This window comes from Peromyscus leucopus, chromosome 1 (genome assembly GCF_004664715.2).
Source record: "Peromyscus leucopus breed LL Stock chromosome 1, UCI_PerLeu_2.1, whole genome shotgun sequence".
Classification (NCBI taxonomy): Eukaryota; Metazoa; Chordata; class Mammalia; order Rodentia; family Cricetidae; genus Peromyscus; species Peromyscus leucopus.
In genome coordinates this window covers 184,997,696-185,019,257 of record NC_051063.1, presented here as the reverse complement: position 1 = coordinate 185,019,257, position 21,562 = coordinate 184,997,696, and the positions used below count along the sequence as shown (strand labels likewise).

The 21,562-nt window shown below is 42.0% G+C and overlaps 1 protein-coding gene across 1 annotated transcript in view; it reads right to left on the bottom strand.

Moving 5' to 3' along the window:
• The window catches only part of LOC114687921 (leukocyte immunoglobulin-like receptor subfamily A member 3), a 62,314-nt gene extending 40,969 nt beyond the window's left edge, over positions 1 to 21,345 (bottom strand). Inside the window, exon 1 of the mRNA XM_037202160.1 lies at positions 20,447 to 21,345. Within this exon, the coding sequence (XP_037058055.1) occupies positions 20,447 to 20,477 (31 nt within the window). The 5' untranslated portion in view covers positions 20,478 to 21,345. The remainder of the gene's footprint in view (positions 1 to 20,446) is intronic.
• Positions 21,346 to 21,562: the final 217 nt, after the last annotated feature.

The following is a 21,562-nucleotide window of genomic DNA, read 5'->3' as shown; positions in this document are numbered from 1 at the left end:
TCTTTCTAAGACCTTTATCATGAAGGGTTGTTGGATTTTGTCAAAGGCTTTTTCAGCATCTAATGAGATGATCATGTGGTTTTTTTTCTTTCAGTTTGTTTATATGGTGTATTACCTTGACTGATTTTAGTATGTTGAACCATCCTTGCATCCCTGGGATGGATCCTACTTGGTCGTGATGGATAATTGTTTTGATGTTTTCTTGGATTCGGTTTGCCAATATTTTGTTGAGTATTTTTGCATCAATGTTCATGAGGGAGATTGGTCTGTAGTTCTCTTTCTTTGTTGCATCTTTGTGTGGTTTGGGTATCAGGGTAATTGTAGCCTCATAAAAAAAGTTTGGTAGTGTTCCTTCTGTTTCTATTGTGTGGAACACTTTGAAGAGTATTAGTTCTTCTTTGAAAGTCTGATAAAATTCTTCACTGAAACTATCTGGTCCTGGGCTTTTTTTGGTTGGGAGACTTTTGATGCCTGTTTCTATTTATTTAGGGGTTATTGGTCTATTGAAATGGTTTGTCTGGTCTTGATTTAATTTTGGTATGTGGTATTTATCCAGAAAATTGTCCATTTATTCCTGGTTTTCCATTTTTGTGGAGTACAGGTTTTTGAAGTATGACCTGATGATTCTCTGGATTTCATCGTTGTCTGTTGTTATGTCTCCTTTTTCAGTGCTGATTTTGTGAATTTGGGTACTCTCTCTTTGCCTTTTGGTTAATTTGGCTAGGGGTTTGTCTATCTTGTTGATTTTTTCACAGAACCAACTCTTTGTTTCATTGATTTTTTTTTGTATTGTTCTCTTGCTTTCTATTTCATTGATTTCAGCCCTCAATTTGATTATTTCCTGGCATCTATTTCTCCTGGGTGAGTTTGTTTCTTTTTGTTCTAGAGCTTTCAGTTGTGCTGTTAATTCATTGGTATGGGATTGCTCCATCTTCTTTATGTGTGCATTTAGAGCTATGAATTTTCCCCTTAGCACTGCTTTCATAGTGTCCCATAAGTTTGGGTATGTTGTACTTTCATTTTCATTGAATTCTAGGGACTCTTTAATTTCTTTCTTTATTTCTTCCTTGACCCATTGATGTTTCAGGTGGGCATTATTCAGTTTCCATGAGTTTGTGGATTTTCTATAATTTTTGTTGTTGAGGTCTAACTTTAAAGCATGGTGGTCTTATAAGATACAGGAGGTTATTCCAATTTTTTGTATCTGTTGAGATTTGATTTGTGTCCAAGCATGTGGTCAATTTTTGAGAAGGTTCCATGGGGTGCTGAAAAGAAGGTATATTCTTTTGTGTTAGAATGGAATGTTCTGTAGATATCTATTAAGTCCATTTGAGTCATAACATCTGTTAGGTCCTTTATTTCTTTGTTAAGTTTCAGTCTGGTAGATCTGTCTTTTGGTGAGAGTGGTGTGTTAAAATCTCCCACTACTAATGTGTGGGGTTTGATGTGCGTTTTAAACTTTAGTAGTGTTTCTTTTATGAATGTGGGTGCTTTTGTATTTTGGAGCATAAATGTTTAGAATCGAGACTTCATCTTGGTGGATTTTTCCTGTGATAAATATGTAATGTCCATCCTGATCGCTTTTGATTGATTTTAGTTTGAAGTCTATTTTGTTAGATATTAGGATAGCTACACCAGCTTGTTTCTTAGGTCCATTTGCTTGGAAAGCCTTTTCCCAGCCATTTACTTGGAGGTTATCTGTGAAGTTAAGGTGTGTTTCTTGTATGCAGCAGATGGATGGGTCCTGTTTTCTTATCCATTCTGTTAGCCTGTGTCTTTTTAAAGGTGAGTTGATACCATTGATATTGATGGATATTATTGACCAGTGATTGTTAATTCCTGTTATTTTTTGTGGTTGTGTTGTGTTGTCCTTCTTTGGTGTATGTTGGTGTGGGATTATCTATTGCTTGATTTTTCATGGATGTGTTTAGCTTCTTTGGGTTGGATTTTCCCTTCTAGTGCTTTCTGTAGGGCTGGGTTTGTGGACAGGTATTGATTAAATCTGGTTTTATCCTGGAATATTTTGTTTACTCTGCCTATGGTGATTGAGAGTTTTGCTGGGTATAATAGTCTGGGTTGGCATCCGTGGTCTCTTAGTGTCTGCATAAGATTTGTCCATGATCTTCTAGCTTTCATAGTTTCTATTGAGAAGTCTGGTGTTATTCTGATGGGTTTGCCTTTATATGTTACTTGGTCTTTTTCCTTTATGGCTCTTAATATTTTTTCTCTGTTCTGTGTGTTTAGTGTTTTGATTATTATGTGGTGAGGGAACTTTTTTTTTTGGATCCAGCCGATTCGGTAAGCTTCTTGTATCTTCATAGGTATTCCTTTCTTTAGGTTAGGAAAGTTTTCTTCTATGACTTTGTTGAATATATTTTCTGTGCCTTTGAGTTGTTATTCTTCTCCTTCTTCTATCCCTATTATTCTTAGGTTTGGTCTTTTCATGGTGTCCCAAATTTCTTGGACGTTTTGTGTTACGACTTTTTTGTCTTTAGTGTTTTCTTTGACTGACAAATCTATTTTCTCTATTGTGTCTTCAGTGTCAGAGGTTCTCTGTTCCATCTCTTGCAATCAGTTGGTTATGCTTGTTTCTGTAGTTCCTGTTCGTTTAGTCAGGATTTCTATTTCCAGCATTCCCTCAGCATGTGTTTTCTTTATTGTCTCAAATTCATTTTTCAGATCTTGGAATGTTTCTTTCATCTGTTTAATTGCTTTTTCATGGCTTTCTTTGACTTCTTCCCATTTTTTGTTCATTTTTTTCTTCCATTTCTTTAAGGGAGTTTTTTATTTCCTCTTTAATGGAGTTTTTCATTTCCTCTTTAAGTGAAGTTTTTATTTCCTCTTTAATGGAATGCTTTATTTCTTCTTTAAGGGCCTCTATCATCTTCTTAAAGTCATTTTTGGAGTTGATTTATTCTGTTTCTTCTGTCTTGGTATGTTCAGGTCTTGCAGGTGTAGAATCACTACATTCTGATGTTGCCATATAGGTCTTTATGTTGTTGCCTGGTATCTACTCATCTCTTCCTCTGCTCGGTGCAGGTGGTGTCTGTGTCTGAGAGCGCCTCTCTTGTTCTAATTTTTAGTCTTGGTTTAGTAGGAGTTCTTGGTTAAATTGGTGATATTGGGCTATTTCTTTAGGGGAAGCTGATCTCAGTCGGTGAAGTATATACTTATGATTCTGGTGATCTGGTTTGGTGGCTGGGCAGCACCTTCTTTTGTGTTCCCAGGTCACATTTTGTCAAAGAATGTGGGTTTTAGCCCTTGTCCAAAATAATCTGCCTGAGGATAAATTAAGGACTTTTGGAGTTTGTCCTGTTGGTTTTAATTCTTGCCTTGGTCTAGTATTTCCTTACTCTGGTCTCTTTTCTCTCTTTGAGAATGTTAATGTGTATTCTGTGCCATTGTATGTTGGACGTATATGATCTGATTTTTTATTTAAGTTAAGAGATTACCATGCATTTCAGAAGAGACTTTGAACTTTGGACTTTTAAACAATGCTGAGACTGTTAAAGACTGTGAGGACCATTGGAGTTGGATTGAATGCATTTTTGAATTGTGATATGGCTACAAGCATACATACAAGAGACAATGCAGAAGTCCAGCTCCAGTGGAGTTCAGGTTCCCAAAGAGGAAGTGTGGTGTCCATAAAGTGAAGGAGAAGACTGACAGGATCTGATGGGGGAATCAGAATGGCTGCTCATTTATTGAAAAAAAAGGCTATACTTTTTTTTTCTCTTCTCTGGGTTTTATTGATTATGTTATTTTATGACAGCAACAGAAAATAACTGAAACAGCTGTCCAGCCACATGGTTTTTAGTAGTCAAGAGAAATAGTAATAGCCATTTGACAAACAGAGAATCGATGAACAAACACCTCTTCGAAACCACTGATAAGCATAGTAAAATTGCCAATAGCAAACAGGCAAGCTCGATTTAATAGGCATATATAAACTTCTCTGGTGAACAGAGAAAACACTTTCAAGAATTGACTCCAGGTTGGGCTGCAGAGCAAACTTGTTGGCCTCAAAGTTTCACCTTCATATAAAACATTTAAATTTTTTTTTCCCCTTTGGGCCTGATGTGATTTTTTTCCCATCACAGGCAATTTATTTTGTTCTAGTCATTCACAGTTAATACAGAAGATACTTGGAAACATTTCCATATAATGTTTGACACAGAAATCATCAAATAGAAGTATACAATGTTGACAGGAGGCAGTACATTTATAATTTATAACCCCAAATGTATTTATAAATTAGAAATGGAAAGATCTACAAATGAAATTATGAAGGTTCACCAAAGTCATTTAATCTGTCAGTTTCTCATTCATTTTTATGTCTTAATAATATTCTATTGTATGAATAAGCCAAACCAGATCACCAGAATCATAAGTATATAATTCACTGACTGAAATCAGCTGTCCCTGAAGAAACAGCCCAATAGCACCAATTTAACCAAGAACCCCTACTAAACCAAGACTAGAAATTAGAACAAGAGAGGCATTCTCAGACACAGACACCACCTGCACCGCACAGAGGAAAAGATGAGTAGACGCCAGTGCAAAAATACATGCAACAACATAAAGACCTATATGGCAACATCAGAACCTAGTGATTCTACACCTGCAAGACCTAAACATACCATGACAGAAGAAACAGAAGAAATCAACCCTAAAAATGACTTTAAGAAGATGATAGAGGCCCTTAAAGAAGAAATAAAACATTCCCTCAATGAGGAAATAAAAACTTTCCTTAAAGAGGAAATGAAAAACTACCTTAAAGAGGAAATAAAAACTTTCCTTAAAAAGGAAATGAAAAACTCTCTTAAAGAAGAAATAAAAACTTCCCTTAAAGAGGAAATGAAAAACTCCATTAAAGAGGAAATAAAAAACTACCTTAAAGAAATGGAAGAAAGGCCGGGCGGTGGTGGCGCACGCCTTTAATCCCAGCACTCGGGAGGCAGAGGCAGGCGGATCTTTGTGAGTTCGAGGCCAGCCTGGGCTACCAAGTGAGTTCCAGGAAAGGCGCAAAGCTACACAGAGAAACCCTGTCTCGAAAAACCAAAAAAAAAAAAAAAAAAAAAGAAATGGAAGAAAAAACTAACAAAAATGGGAAGAAATCAAATCAAGCCAAGAAAAAGCAATTAAACAGATGAAAGAAACATTCCAAGATCTGAAAAATGAATTTGAACAATAAAGAAAACACATGCTGAGGGAATGCTGGAAATAGAAATCCTGACAAAACGAACAGGAACTACAGAAACTACAGAAAAGTATAAAAGAGTATACTTTTATACTCTATAATTGCACAATAGTTTAGCCACAGGCAATATTGAAAACAGACTCAGTGTATTACAACATCTTTCCTGAGACAAAAGCAATAAGTTCAGCAAGTATCTAAATGTCTATTGTATTCTCAAGTTCAGCTACTCCACCAGGCACCCTCTTACATCAATGGAAGGGCCACATGTTCCTCCTACCAGAGATTAAAAAAAAGAATGACTGCTTTAGGAACAGGAAATTTCCTCAAGCCCCTGAAGGAATGGAGGCCCTTTCCAAATGCCTGACCTTAGGAAAAGGACTTCCTCTGGGATCAGAGACTCCACTACAATTTAAGAGCAATATCCATTCCCCAAGAGGCATGATGCAGCATAAGAACTGAGCTGTTTCCTGATGGTCTTCCTTTTGGTCTTAGTCTTGCCATTTGGGCCTGTCCCCCTCATAGGCTCCCAAAAGAGAAGGTCATGCTGTCTTACCCTTTTTCCATTATAGCATACCATTCTAGATAATGTGCTTTTTCATTGTGGTCAGATGTGTCCACTTAGTAAATCTTTAACTTTTCTGTTCTTGGTGTAATGGAGGAGTCACAATTGGGAGTCCTGTGTGCAGAGTCATCATGCTATATGGTTCCACAGTGGTGGGGAATTTTTCCAAAACATTTTATTTAAAGAGGTTGCCATTTGGGCCAAGATACACTTCAAGAACTGTTCAACATCCTTAGGCATCAGGGAAATAGAAAATCAAAACTACTCTGAGATCTGATACATGTCAGAATGGCTAAGATCAAAAACACTAATCACAGCTTTTGTTGGAGAGGATGTGGAGCAAGGGGAACACTCCTCCACTGTTGGTGAAAGTGAAAACTTGTACAGCTGCTTTGGAAATCAGTATGGCGCTTTCTCAGAAAACTGAAAATTAATCTACTTGAAGACCCAGCTATACCACTTTTGGGCATATACCCAAGGAATGCTCAATCTTACCACAAGGACATATGCTCAACTATGTTCATAGCAACATTGTTCATCACAGCAAGAACCTGGAAACAACCTAGATGCCCAGCAACTGAAGAATGGACAAAGAAAATGTGGTACCAAGGACACATGCTCAACTATGTTCATGTCAGCATTATTTATACTAGCCAGAACCTGGAAACAACCTAGATTCCCCTCAACTGAAGAATGGATAAAGAAAATGTGGTACATATACACAATGGATTACTACTCTGCAGTAAAAAAACAATGATATCATGAAATTTGTAGGCAAATGGATGGAACTAGAAGATATCATCTTGAGTGAGGTAACCCAGACTCAGAAGAACAAACATAGTATGTACTCACTCATAAGTGGATACTAGATGTGAGGGAAGGGATGGCCAGACTGCAACCCACAACTCCAGAGAGGCTAGCTAACAGGGAAAGACCCTAGGAGGGACACATGGATGACACTAAGAAGGAGAAGTGGATGAGATCTACATGAGCAGACTGGGCAGGGGGGTTGGCGGAGGGCGAGGAGTGGGGATGAGAACATAGGAAAATGGGAGGATCAAGCTGGAACAGGGACAGAGTGGGAGGGCAGGGAGAAAGATGCCATGATATGTGAGGATATCATTGGACAGGAAGAGGCAGGGTGCTGGGGGGGCTCTCAGGAATCCACAAGGTTGACCCCACCTTGATCTGCTGGCAGTGGTCCAGGGGGTGCCTGGACTGGTCTACTCTGGTGACTGGCCTAGCAAATAACCTAGCTGTCACCATAGAGCATTTGTCCAGTGATTGATGGAGGCAGATGCAGAGATCCACGGACAGGCACCAGGCTGACTTCTGGGAATCCAATTGATGAGAGAGAGGAGAGACACTGCAGGTGAGAGACATCGAGATCATGATGGAAGGATGTGCAGAGATGACCAGCCACACTAGTGGAAGCCCAGGAACTGTGGACTGGTGGCTGTGGAGCCCCCATTGGACTGGACTAAGCCCTCTGGATATGCAAGATGGTTGTTTGCCTCAAACTTTTTCGGGGACATCCAGGCAGGGGGATTGGAATCTGTCCCTGGTCTATGGGTAGGCTTCTGGGAATCCAGTGCCTGTGGTGAGACGCCTTGCACACCCTTGGTGCAGTGGGAAGGGGCTTGGACCTGCCTAGGCTCATTGTGCTGGGATCTTCTGACTCCCCATTGGAGATCTTGATTTGGGGGATGTGGGGATGTAGGGTGGCTTGGGAAAGAGGGCTGGGGGTGGGAGGAGGGAAGAAGGGGAATATGGGGATGGTATATGGAGTGAGTAGAAAATTTCTTAATAAAGAAAAATGAGAAAATAAAATGTGGCACATTTACACCATGGAATATTACTCATCTGTAAAAACAATGACATGATGAAATTTGCAGGCAAAGGAATGGGACAAGAAAAAAATCATCCTGAGTGAGATAACCCAGATGCAGAAAGATAAGCATGGTATGTACTCACTCATGATATAGTTAGTGTAAAGTAAAGGATAACCAGGCTACAATCCACAGCCCCAGAGAGGCTAGGTAACAAGGAAGACCTAAAGAGGGATTCATGGATTTCCCTGGGAACAAGAAATGTAAGAGATGACTGGGCGGTGGTGGTACACAACTTTAATTCTAGCATTTGGGAAGCAGAGGCAGGTGGAACTCTGAGTTCGAGGACAGTCTGGGCTACAGAGTGAGTTCCAGGAAAGGTACCAAAGCTACACAGAGAAGCCCTGTCTTGAAAAACCAAAAAAAGAAAAAAGAAAAGAAAAGAAAAACCAAAATCAAAAATCAAAAAAAGATCCCCTGGGTAAACTGAGGATACACAAGGTGGAGGGGTGGGTATGGGAAGGATGGGGACAAGAGATTGAGGTGAGCAGATTACGGTGGGATGGAGGGGGAAAGTAATAAGAGATGTCTTGATTGGGGTGGGGGGGAGGCATTTCCAGGTTAGAGAGAAACCTCGTGCTAGGGAAACTCTCAGGAATCCATAAGGATGACCTCAACCAAGACTCCTAGCAATGGTGGTGAGTGTCCTGAACTGGCCGTCTCCTGTAATCAGATTGGTGACTGCCCAAATTGTCATAGAGATCCTTTATCTAGTAACTTATGGAAGGCGATGCAGAGATACAAAACCAAGTACTGGGTCAAGCTCCTGGAGTCTTGCTGAAGTGAGGAAAGAGGGATTGTATGAGCCGGGGGTCAAGATCATGATGGGGGACCTACAGAGACAGCTGACCTCAGGTCATGTGCTGCGAGCTGCAGGAAAACATAGTGGAATTCAGCTATTATCACAAAAGCTACTACTTGGAAAAGTCAAGGACTTCTCCAAAGGTCAAGCCATGGCTTAAAAAGTCTTGGTGATATTTTAACTTTTATATATATATTAGTTGGTTCCTAAAAAGAAACATGATTTTCTTGTGTGCTTCAAAGAACTCCTAACAGTGTATTTATCTAAAATGCCTATCAAGCATCCTAGGCCAAGAGAAAAAACACATGTCTCCTAGGTCAGGTGGATAGCTTTATTTCTTGTGCAATTTGGGGTGAGACCCTCCTTTCTTGTACAACCTTACTAATAGACCCCTAACTTCTTACCTAACCACTTCTCAGAAAGTAGACTGAGTACATAGATCCCCTTTTTGATGTACTAACCAGACATTAACACTCAGTTGACGTCTTTTATCACTCCCATTTTGAATGTAAAAGAAAACCTGGTGGTCACTGCCTGAGGACACTTCTTATGACCCCGTAAAATTCAAGCCTGGTGACCTTGCTCAGCCAGAGGATTGCTATTGCTTGGGTTTATTACTGTATTCCAGGGAGACTTAGGAGGAACATAGAGAACTGAGAGAATAAGGAGACAGAGAATAGAAAAGAGAATGGAAGAACTAGATGGGTAAGAACCTGTGAGGTACAAACTGAGAGGGGGAAGAACTAGATTGAAGGGCTAAAAGAGAATACTAGAGGGACGAGATGGAAGATGAGGAAGAGCCAGATGGGGAGGAACAAGATGAGAGAGAAGGAGATGGGAGAGGAGCTGAGATGGGAAAGAACTAGGTGGATGAGAACCTAGAAGGGGCAGAACTAGATGAAGGAATTTAGATAGAACCTAGAGGGGACAGCAGATAAATATAGAGAGAAATCAGGCAAGAAAGGAGCTAAAAATGAGAGCAGAACAGAAGCTGTGTAGAGAGAGAACTGACACAGAATAATAAAGTGCATGGACTAAGGAGTTTCGTGTACATAGATCCATGTCTTTTCATCAAAGATTAATTATCATCTGATTGTAGATTCTTCCCAAACCCTGGGAGACAACTATCGAGGGGCTGGACCCACAGAGTCCTCAATACTCATGGCAGCTCAGGAACTCTCCACTGACAGCTAGGGAGCCAGCATGGGACCAAACTAGGCCCTCTGCATGTGTGTGACACTTGTATAGATTAGTCTTTTTGTGGGACTCCTACCAGTGGAACTAGGACCTGTCCCTGGTGCTTGAAATGGCTTTGGGGAACCCATTCCCCATGCTGGGTTACCTCGCCCAGCCTTGATGCAGGGGTAGGAGCTTGGTCCTGCCTCAACTTGATGTGCCATGCTTTGTTCACACCCATGGGAGGCCTCCCCTTTCTGAATGGAGACTGAAGAGGAATGGATAGAGGTGTAGAGCGGAGGTGGGTGTGGGGACAAGAGGGGAGAGCAACAGGAAACTTAAGGCAGGATGTAAAATAAGTGGAAAATTAATAATTATTTTAATAATAATTTTCAAAAAAGAATCTGCCATTTTATACAATTTCATCCTTCAAAACCTACACAAAATTTCCCAAAGAAAATGCATAAGGAAACCCCCATAACACATCAGGAGAACCACTGAAAATGAAACTTGAAAGGTGATGGAGAATTGTGATCACAAGGTCAGAGTGCTGCAGCTTTGCACAGCCTCGGTGACAGCCATGTGGACAAATGCCAAGAGAAGGGAATGGATGTGCTGTTTGAATAAAAACAGTCAGCATGGGGGGCTCAAAAGATGGCTCAGCGGTTAAGGGCACTGACTGCTTTCCCAAATGACCTGGGTTCAAATCCCAGCACCCACATGGCAGGCAACAACTGTCTGTAACTCCAACCTCTGACACTCTCACACAGACATGCATGCAGGCAAAAAAAAATTTAAAAATTAAAAAAAAAAAACAGTCAGCATAGGCTCATCAGTTTGAAAGCTCAGTCACCAGGAAGTAGCATTCTTTGAAAGGATAAGGAGCTATGGCCTTGTGGGAGGAAGTATGGAGTAGGCTTTGAGGTTTCAAAGGCCAGGCCAAGCCCAGAGTCTCCCTCTCTGCATACAGATGAGGATCTAGTGCTCAGCTGCTGCTCCCACGCCTCCCTGTGTAGCACCATGCTTCTGTGCCAGGAGGACAATGGACCAAACTCTGAAACTGTAAGTAAGCCGCCAATCAAAAGTTCCCCTTCAGAAGAGTTCCTTTGGTCATGTTGTCTCTTCACAGCGATAAAACAGTGACTAAACACAGATACCTGCAGACGATGGGATTTCACTCAGCTGCAACCTAGAAAACTGCAATTTGCAAGTGTGCGGTAGAAGGCGGTAAACATTGTACTGAGTGAAGCAGGGCAGACCCGAAAAGACACATGTTGCATGTTCTCCCTCACAGGTGGATCTCAGTGCTGAGTATTTAAATTTGTGTGTATTTATTTTGAAGAACCTGAAAAATCCAGAAAACAAGAAGGGGGCCATTGGTAGAGTGAAGAGGAAAAACCTTAAGGGAGACAGCACAGTAGAACACAGGTGATATTAAAGGGAACATGGAGGAAAGAGGAGGGAGGTCTGACCAGGGAGAGCATGGGAACATGGGGCAGAAGCAGAGCAGGGGAGCGGATAGCTAACAATAAGGATGTCCTTAAAAGCCACATGGAAATCAGCTATTTTATATGCTTGCTAAATATTTTGTGTATATAGGCATGTGTATAGACATGTGTGCATGTATATGTACACATATTCATATAAAAATGTGTAAGTAGAGTTACCCTACACATGGAATTATTCTAGTAGGAATTAAATGTGATCAAAACTGATAGTATGTACATCTCAAAGGTCTTAGGGGAGGGAGAAATAGGAGAGATGATAGAGGGTATGTCCTAAGATACCAGTGGAGGTAGGGAGAAAATGAGCTAGACGAGCAAGGAGGTACAGGAAAGGCACCTGAAAAGGGATCAGTCTAAAGGCCAATGCCACAGATGTAATAGAATATCTCAATTAAACACATTTTCTGATCAAAAGATAAATCAAAAGAAAGAAGATAGGTGCTGTGCTTGAGAAGGAAACATACACTGGAGGATGGATGTTGCTCACAGGGTCAGTGGTAGAGGAGCATTGTAAGAAAACAAGACAGAGTAGGGGACTCTATGTATGAGAGGGAGTAGAGATGCAGCACATGAAGCTGAGTTTCAGACTCTGACTGGGAGGAAAGACATTAAGAAAGAAAGACTCAAATGAAATAAACAAAGCTGGGATCAGGTAGATAGTTCATACTCTGTTGGAGGTGCACAAGCAGACCGGAAACTCACTTAGTTGCAGGTGTTATATATGGCAGGATGAGGGGATGGGTTAGCTTGTGCAATAGGGGGTCTTGGAGAAGTCCAATGCTGCAGTCATCATGGATGAGGAAGCTGCAAATGACACTACCCTCACTATCAATATCTACACAAGGACCAGAGGAATGCTTTGGCATTCCCTTGTGTGTAGAATCATAGTCATCCATGGCATGACTTTGCTCAAGTCAACAATTCAATTCAACTGCATTCCAAAGTAGCATGTCCACAGGCTCACAGGGAAAATGAACAGGGAAACAACCATATGCAGAGAAATAAGAAATGAGGGATGGGCACTACACAGAGATATCCCACAGGAGACAGAAGAGAGAAATAGGAATCTACTACTTGGGGACTACGCCTACAAAACCACAAAAAGAATTGGGAAATTCCAGTCACATCACAGATGTTGCACCACATCCACAGGCACTGAATACTCAGCAGAGAGATCACAACACCTTCTAGACTCTTCATTGCCGGCATGTCCCAGCCAGCGGAATCTTCAGCAGAGACACTAGAAGGGGGAATGGCGAATGAAAGGGACAAGAGACACAAAGAATTGACAGCAAGACAGTATTCTGATCAAGCTGCAAAATTTTTTATTTTGCTCAGGCAGGTTTTATAGTAAGCTGATCAGGGAGCTTTCTTTCGGAAAAGATCAAGGGACTCTTGAGTTGCGAAGCAATCCAACCAACAACCCAACCACAAAAACATTGTTACTCATGGTCACTGTAGCAGAAAGATAAGGAAGTGTAAAGTTATTTTCTAATAACTCAGGACTTGTCCAGGCATGTCAAAAGTTTCTGGTTAGTGGCTAAATTCTGGAGAACAGAAACTTAACTCAGGCAGGCAATATGGCATGGCTCTTGCAATGGTCCTAGGCATCTCCTCCCTTTATTTTATTTTATGAGGAAGTGTGCCCACCTGAGGTGGCAGACCTTAACCAGCTGGAGCTGACTCCTCCTAGAGCTGCTGCGGGCTTGAGAAAAAGGGTACCTTTTGGGGAGGAGAGGGCTTAGGCATTTTGGTGCCTCTAGATACCAACCTCAATGCAAGTCAGGTTTGTCTCTCAGGGAATCTGAACCAAGGGCTATTCAATCAGCCTTCCCCTGCAGTGGTTGGCCTTGCACCCAGTGGTGTCCATACTGGCTGATGCCAATAAGCATAGGTTCGGGCTTTATGCTGCTCCTAAAGGAGAAGGGGACTGAGAAATATCATAGGGACCACATCCTCGATCCAGCATTTCGAGCCGATGGTAATGAACCTGTATAGGTTTTGATGCCAGGGAGTCTATTTGTTTTTGTTTTTGTTTTTTTTGTTTTTGTTTTTTTTTTTGATGAATCAGATTAGCCTGCCAATTATAAAGGGACCCAAAGTTACTAATAACAAAAGGCTGACTAATGGTCCTGTGAGAGCCATCAAAAGGGAGAACATGGATGATCTCCACCAATCATCTGCTGTGGCAGAGAATTGCTGCTTATGTAGCTCTAGGATAAGTTTATGTACCCTATTTATCTGAGTTTCTACAATTCCAGACTCATTAATATAATAACAACATTCTTCCCTCAGAAAAAGGCATGTCCCACCCTTTTCTGCTGTCAGCAGGTCCAAGGCCCATCATTTTTGTGGGGCAACCTGTTCAAGGGAAGTTAACTGCCTCTGGAGGGAGGATGGGTGGGTGTGGGGATGAAGGATGCAAGAGGGAAGGTAAATCCTGGAAAAGCAAAAATCAAACTAGGAGCGGCCTTGATCAAGAAACGAGGGTACTTAGGGATGGGGTGGATGTCATGAGAATTATCAGTGGTGGTGCAATTAAGGGCTCGAGGCAGGGGTACTGCTATCAGGGGAGGATGTCCCAGGGCAACACTAGGAAGCATGATGATAGATTCCCAATGCCAGTAACAGACCTTCTCAGAGGAGGGAAAGCCAAGAAAATGGACAGGAGGGGGATGATAGTTGTGCCATTAAATTTTTTTCTTGTATAAGGATATTATGATGGACCACAGATTGTACTTGTACATAAGAGTTCCAAATGCAGAGTCTGGAGCTAAGTCATATGGCCGTTCAGACCATATACATGGCTCCTTCTACTGAATTAGTCCCACGGGTCCCAAACCACTAGGGAATATCCTGCAGATGTCTTATAAAATTTAGAGCCATTCCATTCTCTCCCATTACCTGTCCCTTAGCAGGAGGAATGGCATCATGAATTTTGCAGTAAGAATAGGAGCATCCTACGCTTTTCTCCTTCAAGTAAGTTTTCCAATTGTGGACAGTCTGACCGTACAAAAAACAGATAGCAGGGACCACCTTGCAGGGGGAATTATGGAAATCAGTAAAGTTGAGTAAAATGGGATTCTGACATCCTTGCAAGGGGCAGTCAGAGGCAGCCAACAGGTGGCCAAAGGTCTGCTTTTTAGCATAAATAATATAATTTTCGGTCAAATAAAAGCACCATGCAAACGGGGATGTGTTGACTGGTCTCTGGTCCTGATAAGAAGGTACAGGCAGCTGCAAGATCCAGAATAGCCAGGGAAATTCTCCCAGTTCTTTCTTCATTAGCATCTGTAAAGGAGAGGGAAAGGGAAACACCTCAGGGGCTATCCTTTTCCCTGTGTGATTGGTTAGAGTTGACTTGTTTAACTAATCTCTCAGGGAGCCAACCAGGGCCTCCCTCTGTTTGGTCATAGATGCATGCTGACCCTCGACCTTTTCAGGACCAAAGGTCTGAAAATCATTTAAACACTCACCAACCCATCTCCAGTGCTTTTCATCTATGGTCCCTTCTTGGGGTAACCAAGGGCAGACATCTCCAATATAGTCAAGAAAGTTTTTAAGTCTTTCTTTTTGACCCTAGTTCCTCATGTCCTGAGAGACTGTTTCAGTCCCGAAATAAACAAATCCTGCTTACTAAATGCTTGTTCCGTGGTAAACTTACCTTGCGTCATCATGTTGCAATTCCTCCGGATCTGTCTCACGGCCGGGCATTTCTGTGGTGATCACTGACCGGACCTTCGCTCGTGAAGCCGTTTTCCATGGTGCCGTGGTGTGTGACAACGTTCAGTGCTCCTCCACATCCTTGAGTCTCACTTGTCCTGGCCAGCGAGATCTTCAGCAGAGACCCTAGAAGGGGGGATGGTGAATAAAAGGGACAAGAGACACAAAGAATTGACAGCAAGACAGTATTCTGATCAAGCAAAAATGTTTATTTTTCTTAGGCAGGTTTTATAGTTAGCAGAACAGGAAGCTTTCTTTGGGAAAAAATCAGGGGACTCTTGAGTTGCCAAGCAACCCAACCAAGCAACCCAACCACAAAACATTGTTACTAATGGTCAGTATAGCAGAAAGACAAGGAAATGTTATTTTCTAATAACTCAGGACTTGTCCAGGCATGTCAAAAGTTTCTGGTTAGTGGCTCAATGCTGGACAACAGAAACTTAACTCAGGCAGGCAATATGGCAAGGCTCACAATTGTCCCTGGCACCGGCCTTTAGATGAGATCTGAGAAGGGGTAGCTAGGCTCTCAGCTTAGGGCTCCTGAAGGCCCCATAGGCTCTCTTCTGCTCTTCCAAGCATGCAGCAATAGAGCGCCAAGGCCCAACAGGATGATGATAGCCATGATAAGCCGGATTAAATTCTCTAAACTGTTACCTAACAGATTAGGAGGTTCTGTGGAGAAAAAAAAAAAGCAAACTTTAAAGTGTTTATATCAACAAATATCAATTTTTGGCTGTTTTTTATAAGACCACTACATTTTGGTCTCAGAATCAAATGCATCTCTACATGAAATATAGAAAGACCCCTTCTGACAAATACACAGAACTGTAAGGAAAGCAAAGGAGGCTTTTTGGTTGGATGAGCTATGGCCAAATAGATATCAAAATGCAGCTACTGCACTTTCTACAATGTCAGATTCATACAAGGATCATTTTTCTTTGAAACAAAGCACAAAAAGAGATGCATGCTGAAGCTGTACCTAAATCATTACAGACTATACAGATATATGTTTTGTCTCCTGTGTGGAATTAGTGTATACATATATGTGTGTCTGTCTGTCTTTGTCTGTATGTATGTGTCTATGTGTGTCCGTGTCTGTGTGTGTCTGTGCTTGTGTTGTGTGTGTGTGTGTGTGTGTGTGTGTGTGTGTGTGTATTTAATACACATATTCATCAGATAAAGAAGAAAGAGACTAGGTTAGAATTGAAGACTGGTGGGAGTGAGAACAGAGGCAAAAGAGTAACAGAGGTGAACATGGTCACAGTACAGGATGTACCTGAGGAACATGTCATTGTAAACTCATCACTTTGTGCAATGGACAGAAACTTACAAAAATGTTTGATGTGAATTTTGTGGGATGAACAGATATAAAATATCAGGTAGAAAGAAGAAAAATAATAAGAAGGCTGGGTGAAAGGTGATCTTGGGGTGACAGAGATGATGTAACAAAGAAGGAACAAGACTTGAAAAGTGTTTTCAGGACACAAATGAGAGTTTGATAATGAGCCATGTGAGAACTGAGGGCAAAAGAGGACCCTGAAGAATTCTGGTTCAAAGGGGACAGATGCACTCTCTGTTGATACAAGGACTTATGTGAGGAGAATGCAAGGATGCTTTCCAATCTGGGGCTTTGTTGAGATGTGTGATAAATGTCTTCAAAGATAAATTTCAAATATCCCATTGGATATATAGTTCTGAAGATCATAGAGGATTTCTCAGGTGCAGCAGTAAAATTAAAATCCATCATCAAATTGTTGCATAGAAGTGGATGTCTAAGTATGAGCAGACCCCTCTAAGTATGAGCAGACCCTACCAGCACTCCTGTATGCCACCTGCTCACATAAAAGCTCATCATGGGCCATCCCATTTTCTACCCTACACGGGATTTTTTCCTCCTGCCTCCTCATGTCCATCTTCCCATCTTTAACCCATGCACACTTGATGTTTTCTATGCCAAGTTTTCTATCTCAACTATGTTCCCAACTGGAAGTTCCATGGCCCTGTGCCCTTTGTTCCCCACACCTGAAACATGTCCCAACTCTTAAAACCCCAAGACATCCCTAAGGACCAGAAGTTCTAAGATATAAAGAAATAAGTCCCCTCCACCAAGAAATCTGGCACTGCTGTTTCAGAGTTCTCTTGTGTTAATGTTTCCTGCATTCTCCACTGGACTGATGGCTGTTCAGAGGGGGCACTCTGATGACAAAGGCTGATGGGACAGATAAGAGTAGTACTCGTCCCTCACCAAGGAAACTTCATGACACAACAGATGAAGACCATTACACATCACATCACATCACATTATCTCATCACATCACATCACATATGACATTACAAACACAACAAACCAAAATGCAGACAACCAATTACAAAACAACAAACCAAAATGCAGACAACCAATTACAAAACAACAAACCAAAATGCAGACGTGTGAAAGTGGATGGGAGAAAGTCCACGAGGCCTCGACCGTACATAAATAACTACAGGGAACTAGGAATGCTGAGAGTGAGAGAAATGGTCTTCCCCAGGGAGGAGAACACCAGTTGGTTATCCAATGCCAAACGGTCAGCACTGGAAACACACAACAACATTATACAGACTAAGGAGGGTATATTAGAAATATATACATGCATCTACATATACATAAATGCATGTAGCAACAATTCATGTAAAAGGAAGCCATGGATTTGAAAGAGAAAAAAGGGGTACATGGGAACATTTAGAGGAAGAAAAAGGAGGGATGAAATGACATATTATATGATAATCTAAATATCTTCATCCTATTAGAGTTACAAGGTGAGACCCTGTCTCAAAAAGTTTACAAAAAGACCCTTGTCTTAGTTAGGGCTTATGTTGCTGTGATGAAAGACCATTACCAAAAAACAAGTTGGGGAGCAAATGTTTTATTTGGCTTCCCCTTCACCATTACTGTTCATCACCAAAGGAAGTCAGGACAGGAACTCAAACAGGACAGGATCCTGGAGGTAGGAGCAGATGCAGAAGCCATGGCGTGGTGCTGCTTACTGACTTACTGGCTTCCCATGGCTTGCTTAGCCTGCATTCTCATAGAATCCAGGATCCAGGGTGCCTCCAGCCCAGTAATGGCACCACCCACCATGTACTAGGCCCTCCCCCATGATAACTACCTGAGAAAATTTCTTACAACTGGATCTTATGGAGGCATTTCCTCAACTGAGTCTCCTTCATCTCTGATGACTCTAACTTGTGTCAAGTTGACACCAAACCAGACAGTGCAGCCCTGTTGTTTAAAACATGATGAAAGATAAGCCTACAACTCACAGAGTCTGACCAGAGAGAAGAAAAGATGAAGAGAAAGGAGACTCATGCATGGCCGATCTATACAGATCACAAAGTATGTTTGAATTATTCCATGAACAAAGACCATAGAGACCATCTATGTATGACAGGAGGCTGCTGTCAGTTTCCATGAACTCCAGCCCTTACGGGCTATAATCACCATTCTGGAGGGAGCCTAGAACAAGGTCAGCACCGAGGGAGGGTCATAAAGCAAAAACAGAGGGTCTGGGGATGAATCATAGATGGTGGAATTCTTCCCTAATATACACAGTTCCCTGTGCTCTATGCCCATCACCATATGAATGGTGTCATTGTCCAGGTCAACAGTGCTAGTACTAGGAGAGTAGAAGCAGAGGGAACATAAACTCAAGATTATGTTTGGATACACAGCAAGTTCAAGGCCGTACTGAAATGTTTGTCACACACAAAAAATCAAGAAAAATGGAAATTGAAAAGGAAAGGATTAAATGAGAGAAGAGGAGGAGAGGAGGGGAGGGGAGAGGAGGGGAGGGGGAGCAGAGAGGAGAGGGGAGAGAAAGAGAGGAAAGGAAGTGAGAGGAGAGGAGAAGAGAAGGCAGGGGAGGGGAGTAGAGGGGAGAGGAGAGAGGGAAGAGATGAATATATGGGAGCGGAGATACAGGGCAGGGCCTGTGATAGGGCAAATGTGGTTCAGTGAGATAGGCATCAGAGGCTGAGTCTGAAGGACAGTGTGCTTGGGCAGTTTACTCACCTGTCACCACCAGCTCCAGTGTGTCATTATTTTGTAACCATTCACTTCCGTTGAAGTAGTCACAGTAGTAAAATCCAGCATTTCTGTGTGTAATATTCTGCAGATTGAATTCAAACACCTCCTGGGCTCCTTGTGGGGTGCAATCAAACCAATTTCCACCCGGTACATAATGGATTAGACACACTCTGATCACTCCTGGAGGAGCCCTGCAGAAGATGGTCACAGCACTGCCTGTGGAAATCACAGCTCCTGGAACTGCCCAGATGGAAGGCTGGGGTGGTGGCCCTGGAGAGACACAGGAAAAGAGAGCTAGTCATTTGATGTCGAGAGGACCAGGTTCCCAAAGAGCTATAGAGTAGCTCCCACAACAATTACTAACTAAGAAAATGTCCCACAGACATGACCACAGGCCAATATGGTGGGGACAATTCCTCAGTTGATGTTTCTTCTTCCCAAATGACTCTAGTTTGTGCCATGTTGAAAGAAAACTAACCAGCACACCTCCAGAGAGAAGTCTCACTGCTTTCACAATTGTTATTGTGCCACAGTTCCAATGGCCTAATCATCTTTACTGTCCCCCAACAATGTCAGAATAACTCACATACCTTAATGCTATGAGTGGCTTCATTCCTTGTTTCCTGCCAGCCCAGGAATGGAACCCTGTAGGTTGCCATTCTTATCACCAAATCTTTCCACTTCCTTGGGTCAATCAACATGAAATCCCATTAAATCATTGACCTATTTCTTAGTTTGTCTCTTATTTCCACGTAAAACCCAACCTCTTCACTCACTTCCAACACACACAGACTCGAAGCCTGTGAAAATAAATGAATCCCACCTGTACTGAACCCACACAGACAGCATTTGCTTGGACTCTGTCTCATGAGTGATGTGTCTCCCCAAGGGCAGAACTCAGTAAGAAAGCCAGACACAGCCCAGGTGAGAAGAGATGGGAAGAAAAGGAAAACAAACTTGAAAGCAAATGTCTGTATCCTCAGGAGGAACCATGTGTGTGAATGTCACCCCCTCTGTGCCCTTGTTTCCAAATCCTTTGAGCCAGATCTCATGTGGACATTACTGGAGCACAGTCAAGAATCCCACCCCAAAGATGGCTGCAATAGTAAGGACGAATCATTAAGTAAGTGTGTCAGTGGCTGCCAATGAATATCTCATCTCCGGATCTGCTCAAGAGACTTCAGGCTCCTCCCATGCTATTCCCAGCCAAACTCAGTTTCCCATGGCTAATACAAAGAACAGACTCACCATATTGTGCCCAAATCTCCTGTGCCATTAAAAACCCTGAAAATAAAACAAATGATCTGATAAGAGAAGTCTATCCTGTTATACACTGATCTCGACCCCAGAGCTCAGATCAAAAGACCAAGACCAGACAAACAGTCTGAGGCCATGGAAAACTCCTCTGATGCCACCAGGCCAGGTCTTCAGAGAGGGAGAGTTCTATGAGAGGATCCTAGGTTAAAAATCTGGGATTCTGTATTCATTACCACTCTGACTAAAATAATGACACCTGTCTCACTTACCAAGTCCAAGAAGAGCAGCGCCAAGGACCATGGCAGAGCCTCATACCAGATCTCCACATAAACAGCAAACAGAACTGGTGATACAGTCTGCACAGCAGGACACACCCATGGGATAGACCAGACTGCAACCCGGAACCCCTGTCAAGGATGAAGACATCCAGTACAAAACAGAAAGAGGATATGCTCTTGCTCAAGACTTGTCTCTGGCAACTCAATTCTATACCAAAGCTCTGGACAAGGCAATGCTTCCTCCATATACTTCCTGTAACTGGCTTCAATTCTCAAAGATATTGTGGGTAGGAGTGATGCTGTTTCCTGCTGAACCCAAATCCTATGTAAGAGACTTGTGGCCAGTGTTTCAGAGAAAACAGTGAGATGCACCCAGAAAACACTGAGCCCAGCAGAATCTCCTGGATCAGTTAGATTTTTTTGATGTACACAGGCTAACATCATATCTGACAACATGGAAGATGGGAGAGGAGGACCAGGGAAGATGCTGGGAACCTGTAGTATGTGGATGGATGCTCTCAGTAAATTCCCCTGACCATCTAACTACATAACCAAGTGCCTACAACTGACTGACAATACAAAAAAATGATTTAAAAGCAGGTTATACATAAGGTCTTTCCAGAATCTTCTGGCTTTCAGAGTCTATATTGAGAAGTTGCTTGTTATTCTGATGGATCTGCCTTTATAAGTTACTCAGCCATTTTCCCATGAAGCGCATAATATTATTCTTTATTCTGTATGATTAGTGGTTTGATTATTATGTGTTGAGGAGATTTGGAGGGGGGGTGTTCCAGTCTATTTGATGATCTGTAAGCTTCATGTATCTTCATAGGCATTTCCTTCTTTAGGTTGGGAAAGTTTTCTTCTATGGTTTTGTTGAATATATTTTCTGTGCCTTTTGAGCTGATGTTCTACTCCTTCTTCTATCCCTATTATTCTTAGGTTTGGTCTTTTCATGGTGTCCCATTACAGCCCATTTGAAGGCCAGCACGTTATTCCCTGGTATCCCCTTTTCTGATGGAGGAGACATGTGGCTGATGTTTAAGCAAAAACAGTGAAGTGCAGCCAGAAATCATGGAACATAAACTACTGGGACAGTTAGACTGT